Consider the following 14,437-nt stretch of genomic DNA (forward strand, 5'->3'; position numbering starts at 1 on the left):
TTTTGTTTCGGTGCAACATCGTGGGCCGAAGGGCCTGTACTGCGCTGTATTGTTCTATGTTCTATGTTCTAACACTTGCAGCCTACTTCTCCACCTTATCCCCCCCAAGTCACGTCTAATGGCATCATGATTGCCCTTCCCCCAGCTATAACTCTTGCCCTGCGGTGTATACTTATCCCTTTCCATCATTAACGTAAACGTCACCGAATTGTGGTCACTGTCCCCAAAGTGCTCTCCTACCTCCAAATCCAACACCTGGCCTGGTTCATTACCCAAAACCAAATCCAACGTGGCCTCGCCTCTTGTTGGCCTGTCAACATATTGTTTCAGGAATCCCTCCTGCACACACTGTACAAAAAACGACCCATCTATTGTACTCGAACTATATCTTTTCCAGTCAATATTTGGAAAGTTAAAGTCTCCCTTAATAAGAACCCTGTTACTTTCGCTCTTATCCAGAATCATCTTCGCCATCCTTTCCTCTACATCCCTAGAACTATTAGGAGGCCTATAAAAAACTCCCAACAGGGTGACCTCTCCTTTCCTGTTTCTAACTTCAGCCCATACTACCTCGGAGGAAGAGTCCCCATCTAGCATCCTCTCCGCCACCGTAATACTGCTCTTGACTAGCAGTGCCACACCTCCCCCTCTTTTGCCTCCTTCTCTGAGCTTACTAAAACACCTAAACCCCGGAACCTGCAACATCCATTCCTGTCCCTGCTCTATCCATGTCTCCGAAATGGCCACAACATCGAAATCCCAGGTACCAACCCATGCTGCCAGTTCCCCTACCTTGTTTCGTATACTCCTGGCATTGAAGTAGACACACTTCAAACCACCTATCTGAACACTGGCCCCCTCCTGCGGATAGATTCTCCGTTAGATAGATTGCCCGCCGGGGCAGGATTCGTGGACTTCTCCGACAGAAAAAACGACGCCGCACCTAGACCGATTCAACTGCCATTAAGGGGCTAGCACTGGTGCCAAATGGAACACAATCGATTCCAATGAGAAACGATGTGTGATTTGCCGAGATTGTGATTGACACTTAGGAGGCTGACAAGCTGCAGCCACATATACACACTTCACTCCCCACACACCATCCCAGCCAACAAGGTGGCAGCGAGGAGGGCAGCACCCCATTTTGCAGACGGCAAGCTTGAGACCTAGCTAGACGCTGTGGTGGAGAGGCGGCCGGCCCTGTACCTGTCCCAGGAAGGAGGCAGCCAGCCGCCGCCGTTCGCTGTGCCTGGATGCAGATGACAGAGATGGTCAGCGCCATGGGCAACACTGTCCGGACTGGCCAGCAGTGTAGGAAGAAACTACACAACCTCTTCAGGATGGCCAGGATGAGTAGGCAGCGCTGTGCCTCTGCACCAACCCCTGTCCCACACACCCATAACCCCACACTCCCTACACCTGGAGGGCGGCCAAACCCCCACCCTGTACCACATGCCGACATCCACACCGACCACCATGACCGTGTGTGCTGCCCACTGAAGCTACCAGCTAACCAGGGGTCGCGAGCGGGTGTTGGGAGGGTCACGGAGCCATCCACCCTGCCGTTCCCGATCGCGGGAATTCAAGCACAACAGCTGCGGCAGCCGGCTTTTAACAATGCTGGCTGCGAGTGGCTTTAAAAATGGTGGCCACAACCAGCTAAGAAAATGCGGCCGCACTGCGCATGCATGCCCGATCACCAGTGAGCATGCGACCCGGGAGTGTTGTGACCTGAACCCAGGGTCAAAGGGCGATTGCGGCATGCCGGCGGCTGACTGCGTGGTGATCACCGATGATGAACAAGGCTATGACCTCGATCTGTTTTGCATCCCGAAACATTTCTCAAATGAGAGTATATGTTCCTCATCGTTTAATCATGGACAGAATTGAACGTTTGGCAAGGGATGAAATGAAAGCCTTGAGAAATCATCACCCTCTGTGTACTGAAGGGTGGCTATAAGTTTTTTGCTTACTTTTAGACTACATTAAAGCATTGAATCAAAACAGTGACCAGCCAATCACTGTGATGGTGGACTTCATCCGTTTGAAGAGTTACTGTAATGATCAGTCAACAGGGGAGCTACTCAGAGTTTACCAACTGAGGTACGAAGTCCACGCTTTCCTCCTCGAGAAATTGTCCTCTCTGGCTGATTCGTTTGCTGGATGCTAACTATGTCTTACTTTGCAGAAATCTTTTCAATTCTAAATGAATTGAACCTCAAATTGCAAGGAAAGGATGATGATTGCTTTTGGCACTGTGAAGAAATCACAGCTTTCCAAAACTCATTGAAAGTTTGGCATTTGGGAGTGCAAAGCCAAAATTACTACATGTTCCCCACACTGCTACGACACATCGAAGAAAACAGCATTAGTAAGGAAACTGTAAATGGACTGGCAAACCTGACTCCAAATGAAGCTGACTGAACTTCTGCGCCTCAGCTTTGACACATATTAAAACATGGCACAAATCAATGATATGGTCAGCATTCTGGAGTAGCATCTCCGAGGAGTATCCAGAGCTGAGTAAAATAAGTATTTTGTTGCTTTTGTCCTTCAGTGCTCCTGCTGGCTTGGCAGTGCCATCTGGGAACCTTGGCAGTGCTTCTGCTGGCTTTGGCAGTGCCATCTGGGCACCTTGGCAGTGCCAGGGGGGCAGTGTTCTAGGGGGAGAGCCAGGGAGCACTTACCCTGACCACCCTAGGGTCTCCGATGGTCTGGGAGCCCCCCGGGTGTTGTTCCGCCTGGTCCATGTTTGCGTGGACCAGCACTGATTGGCGCCCAGCTGCAGTCTCCCTGGAGAGGTCGAAGATTCGAGGGAGGCCGCTGGATCTCGTGCAGATAGGGCGTAAGTAGGTTTACACACTACTTCCACAAGCGCATTCGGTCACGACCATTTGGGGTGGGGTTCCGACTCCGACGTTTTGCCGGACTCTGGAGAATCCCGGGAGTGCCTCTGGAGGCCACTCCCTGGATTCTCCAGCCACATTGCACTCAAGTGAGAACACAATGCAGCCCATAGAATCATTACAGTGCAGGAGGTCATTTGGCCCATCGGGTCTGCACCAACCCTCTCAAAGTACACCCTACCTCGCCCCACAACCCAGCACGGGGCAGCACGGTAGCATAATGGTTAGCACAGTTACTTCACAGCTCCAGGGTCCCAGGTTGATTCCCGTTTTGGGTCACTGTCTGTGCGGAGTCTGCACGTTCTCCCCATGTCTGCTTTGGTTTCTTCCGGGTGCTCCGATTTCCTCCCACAGTTCAAACATGTGCAGGTTAGGTGGATTGGCCATGCTAAATTGCCCTTAGTGTCCATAGAGGTTAAGTGGGGTTGCTGGTTAACGGGGATAGGGTGAAGGCGTGGGCCTAAGTAGGGTGCTCTTTTCAAGGGCTGGTGCAGACTTGATGGGCCGAATGGCTCCTTCTTCACTGTGAATTCTATGACTCTATGACACCCTATCCCTGCAATCCAATAACCCCACCTAACCTTTTTGAACATTAAGGGGTAATTTATCATGTCCAATCCACCTAACCTGAACATCTTTGGACTGTGAGAGGAAACCAAAGCACCTGGTGGAAACTCATTTAGACACGGGGAGAATGTACAAATTCCACGCACAGTGACCCAAGGTGGAAATTGAACCCAGGTCCCTGTTGCTGTGAGGCAGCAATGCTAACCACATGTGCCACCATAAGGACTGCATCTGACAATTTAAGTTCTCCCTGCATCCATTGAAAATAATCGAGAGGTTTCTTTCCTCAAACTCGCACAGTATTAGTCTTCAAACGCCTTTGGAAATTTGAGGGTTTTAAACTTTCATTTGCCAGTACTTCCCTGCATATAACACTCATGTGCTTTGCAACCTGATTTGCATTGGCAAAATTAACAATGCCATACCTCATGAATTCAGTTTCTTCTGAATTGTATTGTTCACCAGTGAACCTGGAGCTATGGATACAGCTCACACCAGCACTGCTTTGTCCTGTCGTGGACTCTCCTGGGAAGCTCTCTCCAGCAGATTCTATTGTGAGATCCTGATCTGTTTGTGGCTCTGGCCCTTTCTTCCTTTATTACAAAATGATTCATCTTCAGTTCTTCACGCAGTCCTGTTGCTTGCAGCTACAAAATGGAACTCTCCTCCATGAATTTGCGCCCAGATCACATGTTGTCAGTGTACAGAGCACGTGACTTGTTCTTTGCCACCACTCCTGGTGGGAAGACTATATCGATTTTTAAAAAATCAGGTGCTGATGTCAGGAGGAGGCAGTCTGCCCCGCTGGGCTCTGGGCCTGTTCACAGCCAGATCCGGTAGAGGGGCACATATGCACATATGGGCAGGATGGCCAGTATTCTTGAAAGCCGGTCGCGGCCAGTATTTTTAAGAGCTGGTCGCGACCATTGGGCACTTCGTCCCTTGATCAGAAATGCCGTGACCGATCGCTCTGCAACCCCCCCCCCCCCCCCGACTCCCACCTGCGACCCACCTGCAGGTTCCAACCTTGAGTTTCAAAATGACTGAACTACAGGGCTATGGACAAGGTGCAGGAAGCTGGGATTAGAAAGGGCAGCTAAGTGTCCTCGGGCTGGCATGGACAAGATGGGCCGAATAGCCTACTTCTGAGCTGTAATTTTTCTATGTTTCTAAGGTAGTTAAGAAGGAAAACCAGCTATTTTCCTTTATTAATCAAAACATAAAATAAATGAGCAGGGAGTCTATGCTTGGCCTGTACAGTACAATAGTTGGATCTCATCTAGAGTGCTGTGTGCAGTTCTGATCACCACATTACAAGGATGTGATCGTACTAGACAAGCTACAGTGGAGAGTTATAAGTATCCTGGTAGGAATGGAGAAGTTTAGCTGTGGGAAAAGATTGAATAGTTTGGAACACTGGTTGTTGAGGGGATAATTAATCGAGATGTAGGCAATTATGAAAAGTCCAGAAAGGATGAGGTCAAGAGCCAGGGGACATAATTTTAAACAAGAATTAAAGGAGAGTTGAGGCGAAATATTTTCAGTGATGGTTTGGAACACCGAGACTGGTAGAGGCATAGAATCCCTACAGGGCAGAAGGAGGCCATTCGGCCCATTGTGCCTGCACTGACCCTCCATAAGAGCACCCTACCCTTTTTGACTCATCCGTGCATCCCACGTATCCCCGTAACCTAACCTGCCCATCCCTGAATACTAAGAGGCAATTTGGTATGGCCAATTCACCTCACCCGTACATCTTTGGACTGTGGGGGGACACCTATATGACCCATGGCCCGAAGTTCAAAGTGGGCTGTTAACGGTGTGTGCAGCTGCCTGGCTGCCTTTCCGGCTGCGACATGGTGTTGCGCGTTCGTCCACCTCAACCCCACAGCCCACCTCCTGGCCACCCTCCGCTACTCCCCCTGGCCCTGGCAGAAGCCCCCCAGCCAGCGGCACAATTGTCAGCAAACTATGGCGATGTTGGACAATTTCCATATACCCTCTCTCCCTCAGCAACCACAACGCCGGTTTCACAATTTTTAAAAGCACAACTGAACCACGCTGTTGGGAACTCGGCGCATCAGAGACGGAGAATCGCGGAGGCCCCCAAGAATACCTATTCTCCACTCAATCGTGTTTCACGATTTTGGCGTCAACCAACCGAGAACCCTGCCCATTAGTATCATAGACTTTACAGTGCAGAAGAAGACCATTCGGCCCATCGAGTCTGCACTGGCCCTTGGAAAGAGCACCCTACCTAAGCCCACACCTCCACCCTATCCCTGCAACCTAACCTTTTTGGACACTAAGGGCAATTTAGCATGGCCAATCCACCCAATGTTTGAACTGTGAGAGGAAACCGGAGCACCCGGAGGAAACCCACGCAGACACGGGGAGAACGTGCCGACTCCGCACAGGCAGTGACCCAAGCTGGGAATTGAACCTGGGACCCTAGAGCTGTGAAACAACAGCGCTAACCACTGTGCTGTACTTATTTGTGACTGAATGGTGGAAGTGACATGGATTTGTGGTCAGTGGTGCACATGATTACTACCATGAAGTGTGAGCAGGTGTTTTATTTAAAAAAAAATTATTAGGGCATTTGCAAGTTTTTATAATAATAACAATAACAGCGACATCAACATGGTACAATAAGCATTTCTACCCCATCCCAATCTTCACCCCCCCCCCCCCCCCACAATAAGAAAAAAAACCAGTCTGCCCCACCCCCCCCACCCCCCCACTTTTGGAATTCTGCTTATGCTGACATTTTAATTTTCCCCGAGAAAGTCGACAAACGGCTGCCACCTCCGGGCGAACCCAACCATTGACCCTCTTAAGGCGAACATTATTTTCTCGAGACTGAGAAACCCAGCCATGTCACTAACCCAGGTCTCACCACTCGGGGGCTTCGAGTCCCTCCACATTAATAAGATCCGTCTCCGGGCTACCAGGGAGGCAAAGGCCAAGACATCGGCCTCCTTCGCCCCTTGAACTACCGGCTCATCCGACACTCCAAAGATCGCCACCTCCGGAGAAGGCACCAGCCGAGTGCTGTGGACATTGCCTTAGCGAAACCCTGCCAAAACCCTCTCAGTTTCGGGCATGCCCAAAACATGTAGACATGATTTGCTGGGCTTCCCTCACACCTTGCACACCTGTCCTCTACCTCAAAAAACCTGCTCATCCGGACCATCATCATGTGTCCCCGGTGGACTACCTTGAATTGTATCAGGCTAAGCCTGGCACATGGTGAGGATGTGTTAATCCTGCTTAGGGCATCCACAATCTCTCCTCCTAGCTCGCCTTCCCATTTGCCCTTAAGCTCCTCCACCGGAATTTCCTCCAATTCCAAAAGTTCCTGGTAAATATCTGATACCATCCCCTCTCCCAGGTACTGGAGACTGCTCTGTCCTGTATCCCCCGTGGCGGCAGCAGCGGGAAAGCCGGAACCTGCCTTCTCAAGAAGTCTCGCACCTGCAGATAACTCAACCCATTCCCTGCTGGCAATTCAAATTTATCCTCCAAGGCTTTCAAGCTGTGGAAGCTCCCGTCTATAAATAGATCCCCCATCCTCCTAATTCCTGCCCTCTGCCATCTCCAGAACCCACCATGCAGCTTACCCGGTACAAACCGATGGTTATTAGAATTCGGGATTCAAACTGATGCTCCCTCCACTCTCTTATATTTCCTCCACTGCCCCCAGATTCTCAGGGGCGCCACCACCACTGGACTTGTGGAGTATCTGGCCGGCGAGAACGGGAGAGGTGCCGTTACCAATGCTCCCAGACTGGTGTCTTTACATGACGCCGCCTCCATCCGCTCCCACACAGACCCCCTCCCCCACTACCCACTTCCTAATCATGGCTATATTAGCCGCCCAGTAGTAATTGCCAAAGTTCGGCAGCGCCAACCCACCCTCCCCCAGACTTCGCTCCAGCAACACTTTCTTCACTCGCGCGGTTTTACCCACCCACACAAAGCCTGAAATAACCTTATTCACCCGCTTGAAAAAGGCCCTTGGGGTGAAGATGGGGAGGCACTGAAAGACAAACAGAAATCTGGGGAGGACCGTCATTTTCACAGTCTGTACCCTCCCCGCCAGAGATAGTGCGAGCATGTCCCATCTCTTAAAGTCCTCTTTCATTTGTTCTACGTGCCGGGATAGGTTTAACTTGTGCAATGCCTTCCATTCCGGGGCAACCTGGATTCCCAGATATCGAAAGCTCCTCCCCGCCATTCTAAACGGCAGCTCTCTCAGTCTCTTCTACTGCCCTCTTGTCTGTATCGCGAACATCTCGCTTTTCCCCATGTTCAATTTATACCCTGAAAAATTACCAAATTCCCCGAGGATCCGCATAACTTCCCCCATCCCCTCCAACTGGTCTGAAATATACAAGAGCAGGTAATTTGCGTAAAACGAGACCCGGTGCTCCATCCCCCCCCCCCCCCCCCCCCACCCCGAACCAGCCCTTTCCAGTTCCTAGAGGCTCTTGACGCCAAGGCCAATGGCTCTATGGCCAGAGCAAACAGTAGCAGGAGAGGGGGCACCTTTGCCTCATCCCTCGGTGTAGTTTAAAATACCCCGGCCTCAGCCGATTGCACACTTGCCACTGGTGCCTGATAGAGCAACTGCACCCAGTCAGTGAAGCCCTCACCAAACCCAAACCTTCCAGCACCTCCCATAAGTAATCCCACTCCACCCGATCAAAAGGCTTCTCCGCATCCATCGCTACCATCGCCTCCATCTCCCCTCCTTCTGACGGCATCATAATTAAAAAGCCTTCGATCATTGGCCGTGAATTGCCTGCCCTTTACAAATCCCGTCTGGTCTTCCCCTATCACCCCCGGGACACAATCCTCTATCCTTGTGGCCAGTATCCTAGCCAGCAGTTTGGCATCCACATTCAGTCGAGAAATTGGCCTGTATGACCCGCATTGCTCCGGATCCTTCTCCCATTTCAGGATCAATGAAATCGAGGCCTGCGACATTGATGGGGAGAGGACTCCCTTCTCCCTTGCTTCATTAAATGGCCTCACCAGCAGCGGGCACAAATCTCTGAAAACTTCTTATAGAATTCCACCCGGCCCTGGGGCCTCGTCCGACTGCATGCCGTCCAGCCCCTCAATTATTTCCTTAATTTCAATTGGGGCGCCCAGCCCTTCCACCAGATCTTCATCCACCCTCGGGAACCTCAACTAACCCAAAAACTGCCTTATCCCCTCCACCCCAGCCGGGGGTTCCGACTCCTATAATTTGCTGTAAAAGTCCTTAATCACCTCATTCACCCCCAATGGGTCCAGGACCGTAATCCCATCTCTACTCTTTACTCTCCCTATCTCCCTGGCCGCCTTCCTTTTTCTGAGCTGGAACGCTAACATTCTGCTTGCCTTTTCCCCATACTCATAAATCGCCCCCCTTGCCTTTCTCAGCTGTTCCACCGCTTTCCCTGTAGTCAACAGTCCAAACTCCACCTGTAGCCCCCGCCGCTCCCTCAGTAGCCCCACGTCCGGGGCCTCCGAGTGTCTCCTGTCCACCTGGAGTATCTCCTCAACTAACCTATCCCGCTCAGCCCATTCCACCTTTTCTCTGTGGGCCCGTATCAAGATTAATTCCCCTCTGACCACTGCCTTCAAAGCTTCCCAAACCGTTGCTGCAGAGACCTCCCCGTATCATTTGTTTCCAGGTAGTTTTGGATGGATTTGTTCACTCGCCCACAGATCACTTCATCTGCCTTCCACATCCAGCCTTCACAGTGGGCGTTGCCCTCTCTCCACACTAACCCGTAGATCCACCCAATGTGGGGCATGATCTGACACTGCAATTGCCGAGTACTCAGTACAAAAAAGCCGATGCGAGAGTACACATTGTGCACATGGGAGAAAAAAGAAAAAGTCCTTCGCCCTTGACCGTGCAAACCTCTATGGCCATGCAAACCTCCATTGGTCTCCTCCCCCCATCTGTTCCATAAACCCCTTCAATTCCCTTGCCGTGGCTGGCACCCTCCCTGTCCTGGATTTTGACCGGTCCAATTCCAGATCAATGACTGTTAAAATCTCCTCCCATGATCAAGTTATGTGACTCTAAGTCTGGGATCTTACCTAACACCCGCCTCATGAATTCCACATCTTCCCAATTCAGAGTATATACGTTCACAAGTACCACCCGCACCCCATCCAGCTTCCCACTCACCATTATGGGCAGCATGGTAGCACAAGTGGATGGCACTGTGGCTTTACAGCGCCAGGGTCCCAGGTTTGATTCCCCGCTGAGTCATTGTCTGTGCGGAGTATGCACGTTCTCTCTGTGTCTGTGTGTGTTTCGTCCGGGTGCTCCGGTTCCCTCCCACAGTCCAAAGACATTCAGGTCAGGTGGATTGGCCAGGACAAATTGCCCTTAGTGATCAAAAAGGTTAGGAGGGGTTATTGGGTTATGGGGATAGGGTGGAAGTGAGGGCTTAAGTGGGTCAGTGCCGACTCGATGGGCCGAATGGCCTCCTTCTGCATTGCATGTTCTACCTCCGTGTCTGATATGATTCTCCCTGCCTCGAATGCCACCCCGTATTGATCAAGATCGCTACCCCCCTGATCTTTGAGTCCAGCCCTAAGTGGAATACTTGGTCAACCCCCCCACCCTTTCTCAATCTAGTCTGGTCTATAGCTTTTAGGTGTGTCTCTTATAACATTGCCACTTCTGCCTTCAGCCTCCTCTAATGCGCAAACACCTGAGCCCTCTTGACTGGCCCAGTCAACCCTTTTAACATTCCATGTAATCAGCCTGGGGGGGATTCCCCCCCCGCCGACTAGCCATCACCCTTTTTAGGCCAGCCTCCAGCTCGCGTCCCCGGTCTCCTCGAACCACCCTCAGACATTCGCCGTCCCGTAACAGTTTGCCATTTGTCCCCAGTAACAGATACTCCCCTGTCAGCAAAGCAGCCCCACCCCCCACCCCCGCTCCCTCCCCCACTGGTAATAGGACCAGAAACCCAACCCCTTATATCAAGCTCCCGCTTAACACCTGTTCGCCCCCACTGTGCTTCCGTGAGTCAGCTGACCTAGCTGACTTGATTGCTCCCACCCATGGTACCAAACAGTCTGTCTCCCCATTGTTCTCTTGCCTCCACTTGGACATACATATTCAAAGCATCGCATTCCCCAGTAAACAAACACCAGAAAAAAACAGTGGAAAAACAACCACAGAAAAACCAACCACAGAACCCACCACTCCCCCCCCCCCTCCACCCAGCTCCCAGTAAGACAAAGTTAACTTCAGCCATCGAAACAGACCCTTATTGCACATAACACTACTTATTCAAACCAGCACAAAAGTGATTGTCAACAAATCGCCAATGCAATCCTCTCCCCAAGGATTCAGTGTCGTTAGCTCACCTCCAGTCTTTTTTCCTTGATGAAAGTCAAGGCATCGCCTGGTATTTCGAAGTAAAAATCCACTGCCTCATATGTGACCCACAGACGGGCTGGGTACAACATCCCGAACTTCACTCCCTTCTTAAAGAGGGCCGCTTTTGCCCGATTAAACCCAGCTCGTCTCTTGGCCAACTCCGCACCCAGGTCTTGATAAATGCGCGGCTCACAATTCTCCCACCTGTTGCTCCATTCTTTCTTGGCCCACCGCAGAATGTGTACCTTGTCCAGGATTCGGTGCAAACGTACCACCATGGCACTTGGCGGCTCGTTCGTTCGGGTCTTCTTCGCGAGGGCTCTGTGCGCTCTAGCCACTTCCAGGGGCCGAGGGAACACCTCAGCCCCCATCAACTTCTCCAGCACGTTCGTCACATAAGCCCTCGCATCCGATCCCTCACTGCCTTCAGGGAGGCCGACGACTCTCAGGTTCTGCCTCCTAGACCTGTTCTCCAGATCCTCCAGCTCCTCCTGCATTCTTTTCGAGCGGTGATTCATCATCTCCACCTTGGTCTCCAGCATGGTTAGATATTCTTCATGCTCAGACATCTTTTTCTCCACCTCCTGGATCGCACGTCCATGGGTTTCTTGATTCTGCACCACCTGATCAATTGAAGCCTTGATTGGGTCCAACTTATCCTTCTTAAGCTTGGCGAAGCAATCTTCAAAAAACTTGACCAGCTGCCCTGTCGACCACTGTGCCGTCTCCCCGCAGCCTTGCTTCTCCGCCATGCTTTCCCGCATTGCCAGCTCTGCTCGTGTCTTCCTTGTAGAACTTTGTTTTCACACACAGCCACTTCTGGTCCACTTCTCCATACACCGGAGGGGGATTTCTTCTCACCGTCTCACTCTTCACCGATTTATCCAATAAAATCCGGAAAAAACTGGGAGCTATCAAATGTGCGACCTACTCCTCCATGGCCGCTACCCAAAGTCCCAAGCAGTTGATTTTTAACTAAGTATAACATTTGGATATATGGACCTCACTGGGCTTCCATTTCAACACAATATTTATAATGATATTTCATACCAGTTGCATTTTAAGTTTGTTTCATAAACTGTATGGATAGCTTTTGACCATTGTGCAGTGCACAGAAACTCAGTCTATTATATTTTTTCCACAGCTTTTACCGTTTTGTGTTGGAGCCTGAACTGGTGTTCACAGCCGACAACAAACTATCAGCAGGACCTATGGCCAAATTTCTCGAAATGCCAGAAATACCTTTGTTTACCCTTAACATGATTACACCTGAAAGTTGGTTGGTAGAATCTCTACACAGCCCAATTGACTTGGATAATATTCACTTTGAAGAAGTAAGTATCTTTTCAAGGACGGATATAAAATTCTTAAATTGTGCTGCAATGTATTTTGTACAATCGGACAATTCGCTTTAACAAATAATTTGCCAGTTGCTGAGTGAGAATTTGTTTTATTGACTAATCGATTACTTTAGAAATGCCTGTGATTAACCAAATAACTATGTTGGATTGTGTCGCACTTATAAATTGGTAAACTTGAAATTGTCTGCGTCTCATTAGGGTCTTGCAGGAATTACACTTTCTTTCATTAAGCTTTAAAATAAAAGCGCCCTGATAATTTTAACCAGGTTGTGTTTTTAAAATATTTGAATTTCTGAATTGTGGCACACAGAGCAAGAAATTATTTAGGGCTGGAAGTGACAGAAGGTGGAAGTGGGAGGAATGATAAATTCCATAGCTTGGTATAGATATCTGTTTTTGCATGACTTGGTGTGTTGAATGATGCCAAGAAATAAGTGAATAAACCTCTGGAGAAAGGAAAAAGAAAAGCCAAAAATAATGATCTGCGTATGAATTAATTAGACTCAGACTTAGAACATACAGTGCAGAAGGAGGCTATTCAGCCCATCTCCGAGATGTCTGAGGTCCAGGACTAATCGATGGGATGCATGTCCCCACACCAGCACTTGATGAACGTGCAGCTGGTGTGTGACCATGAGATACGCATCATGCACGTCTGCCGCCGATACCGAGGCAGTGTGAACGACACCTTCATTCTGGCTCACTCAACGGTTGATGACCTCTTCGAGGACACCCACCGGCTGAGGGGTTGGCTCCAGGGTGACAGGGGTTATCCACTTTGGTCGTGGCTGATTGCACCTATCCAGAGGCCACAGACCGACACGGAGACCCGCCTGCCAGCTTGGCAGTGCTAAGGTGCCCACGTTCCAGGCGGAGGGCCAAGGGGCCACCCTTCACTTACCCTGACCACCAGGGTCTCTGATGGCCCAGGAGACCCCTGGGTGCCGTTCCGCCTGGTTCACGTTTGTGTGGACCAGTGCTGAATAGCGCTAGGCTGCAGCCTCTCTGGGGAGGCCAGAGAATCGAGGGAGGCTGGTGAATATTGGGCAAGTATGTTATAAAAAGGTTTAAGACCTACTTCCGGGAGCACGTTTGGTCCCGCCCCTTTTAGGCAGAGCACCGACTCCGACATCCCGCGGGACTTAGGTGAATCCCGCTAGGCGTGGAATCTATTGGGAGGCCCGCTGGAGGGTTCTCCCAGGATTCTGCAGCCCGTTGTGCTCTTGCTCGAGTGGAATGCCAGAGAATCGCGCCCGGTATCTTCAAATGAGGCTTTATGGGTGGAATTTAAGGAGTCAAAGGGTGCCAGCAACAGTACTGGGAGTGTATTATAGGCCTCCAACGAGTCAATGCGAAATTGTGGTGGAGATATGTGGACAATTCACTGATATGTGTAAGAATAATAATTGGGTAAATATACCAGGGGATTTCAACTTTCCTAGCATTAATTGGGATAGTCATGGTGTAAAGGGTTTAGATGGGGCGGATTTCTTGAAATGTATTCAGGGGAGTTTTTTGTATCAATATGTAGAAGGCCCAACAAGAGATGGAGCAGTGCTGGATCTGGTTCTGGAGAATAAAGCCGGACAAGTGTTCAATGTGGCAGTGAGGGAGCATTATAGTGATAGTGACCACAACATAGTACGGTTCAAGTTTGTTATGGACAACGAAAAAGAGGACCTGGAAAAGACAGTTTTGATTTGGGGCAAGGCAGATTTGGCTAAAATAAGGCAGGATCTGGCCAAAGTTGACTGGATACAGCTTGTTAGGGAAAATCTAAAGCAGAGCAGGAGAGCACTCAAAACAAAAATGGGAGAGTACAGATCCAACATGTTCCCAATAGGAGCAATAAGTTCAAGAAACCCTGGATGTCTGGAGAGATGGCAGCTAGGACTTAATCGGACAAATGTGAAGTAATACATTTTAGAAGGTCTAATACAGGTGGGAAATGTACAGTAAATGGCAGAATCCTTCAGAGCATTGACAGGCAGAGGGATCTGGGTGTACAGGTCCACGGGTCACAGGTGGAGAAGGTAGTCAGGAAGGCATATGGCATGCTTGCCTTCATTGGCCGGGGCATTGAGTGCAAAAATTGGCAAGTCAGGTTGCAGCTTTATAGAACCTTAGTTAGGCCACTAATTCTGATCGCCATACGACCAAAAGAATGTGGAGACTTTGGAGGGGATACAGAAGAGGTTTAT

The 14,437-nt window shown here is 50.1% G+C and overlaps 1 protein-coding gene across 2 annotated transcripts in view; it reads left to right on the plus strand.

The window, feature by feature from the left end:
* Positions 1 to 14,437, plus strand: part of LOC140391602 (UDP-glucose:glycoprotein glucosyltransferase 2-like) — a 731,169-nt gene that overhangs the window by 658,332 nt on the left and 58,400 nt on the right. For both annotated transcript variants that reach the window (XM_072476257.1, XM_072476258.1), the window contains exon 28: positions 12,020 to 12,209. In XM_072476257.1, coding sequence (XP_072332358.1) covers positions 12,020 to 12,209 — 190 coding nt within the window. The remainder of the gene's footprint in view (positions 1 to 12,019; positions 12,210 to 14,437) is intronic.

This window comes from Scyliorhinus torazame, chromosome 15, assembly GCF_047496885.1.
Source record: "Scyliorhinus torazame isolate Kashiwa2021f chromosome 15, sScyTor2.1, whole genome shotgun sequence".
NCBI classification, from domain to species: Eukaryota; Metazoa; Chordata; class Chondrichthyes; order Carcharhiniformes; family Scyliorhinidae; genus Scyliorhinus; species Scyliorhinus torazame.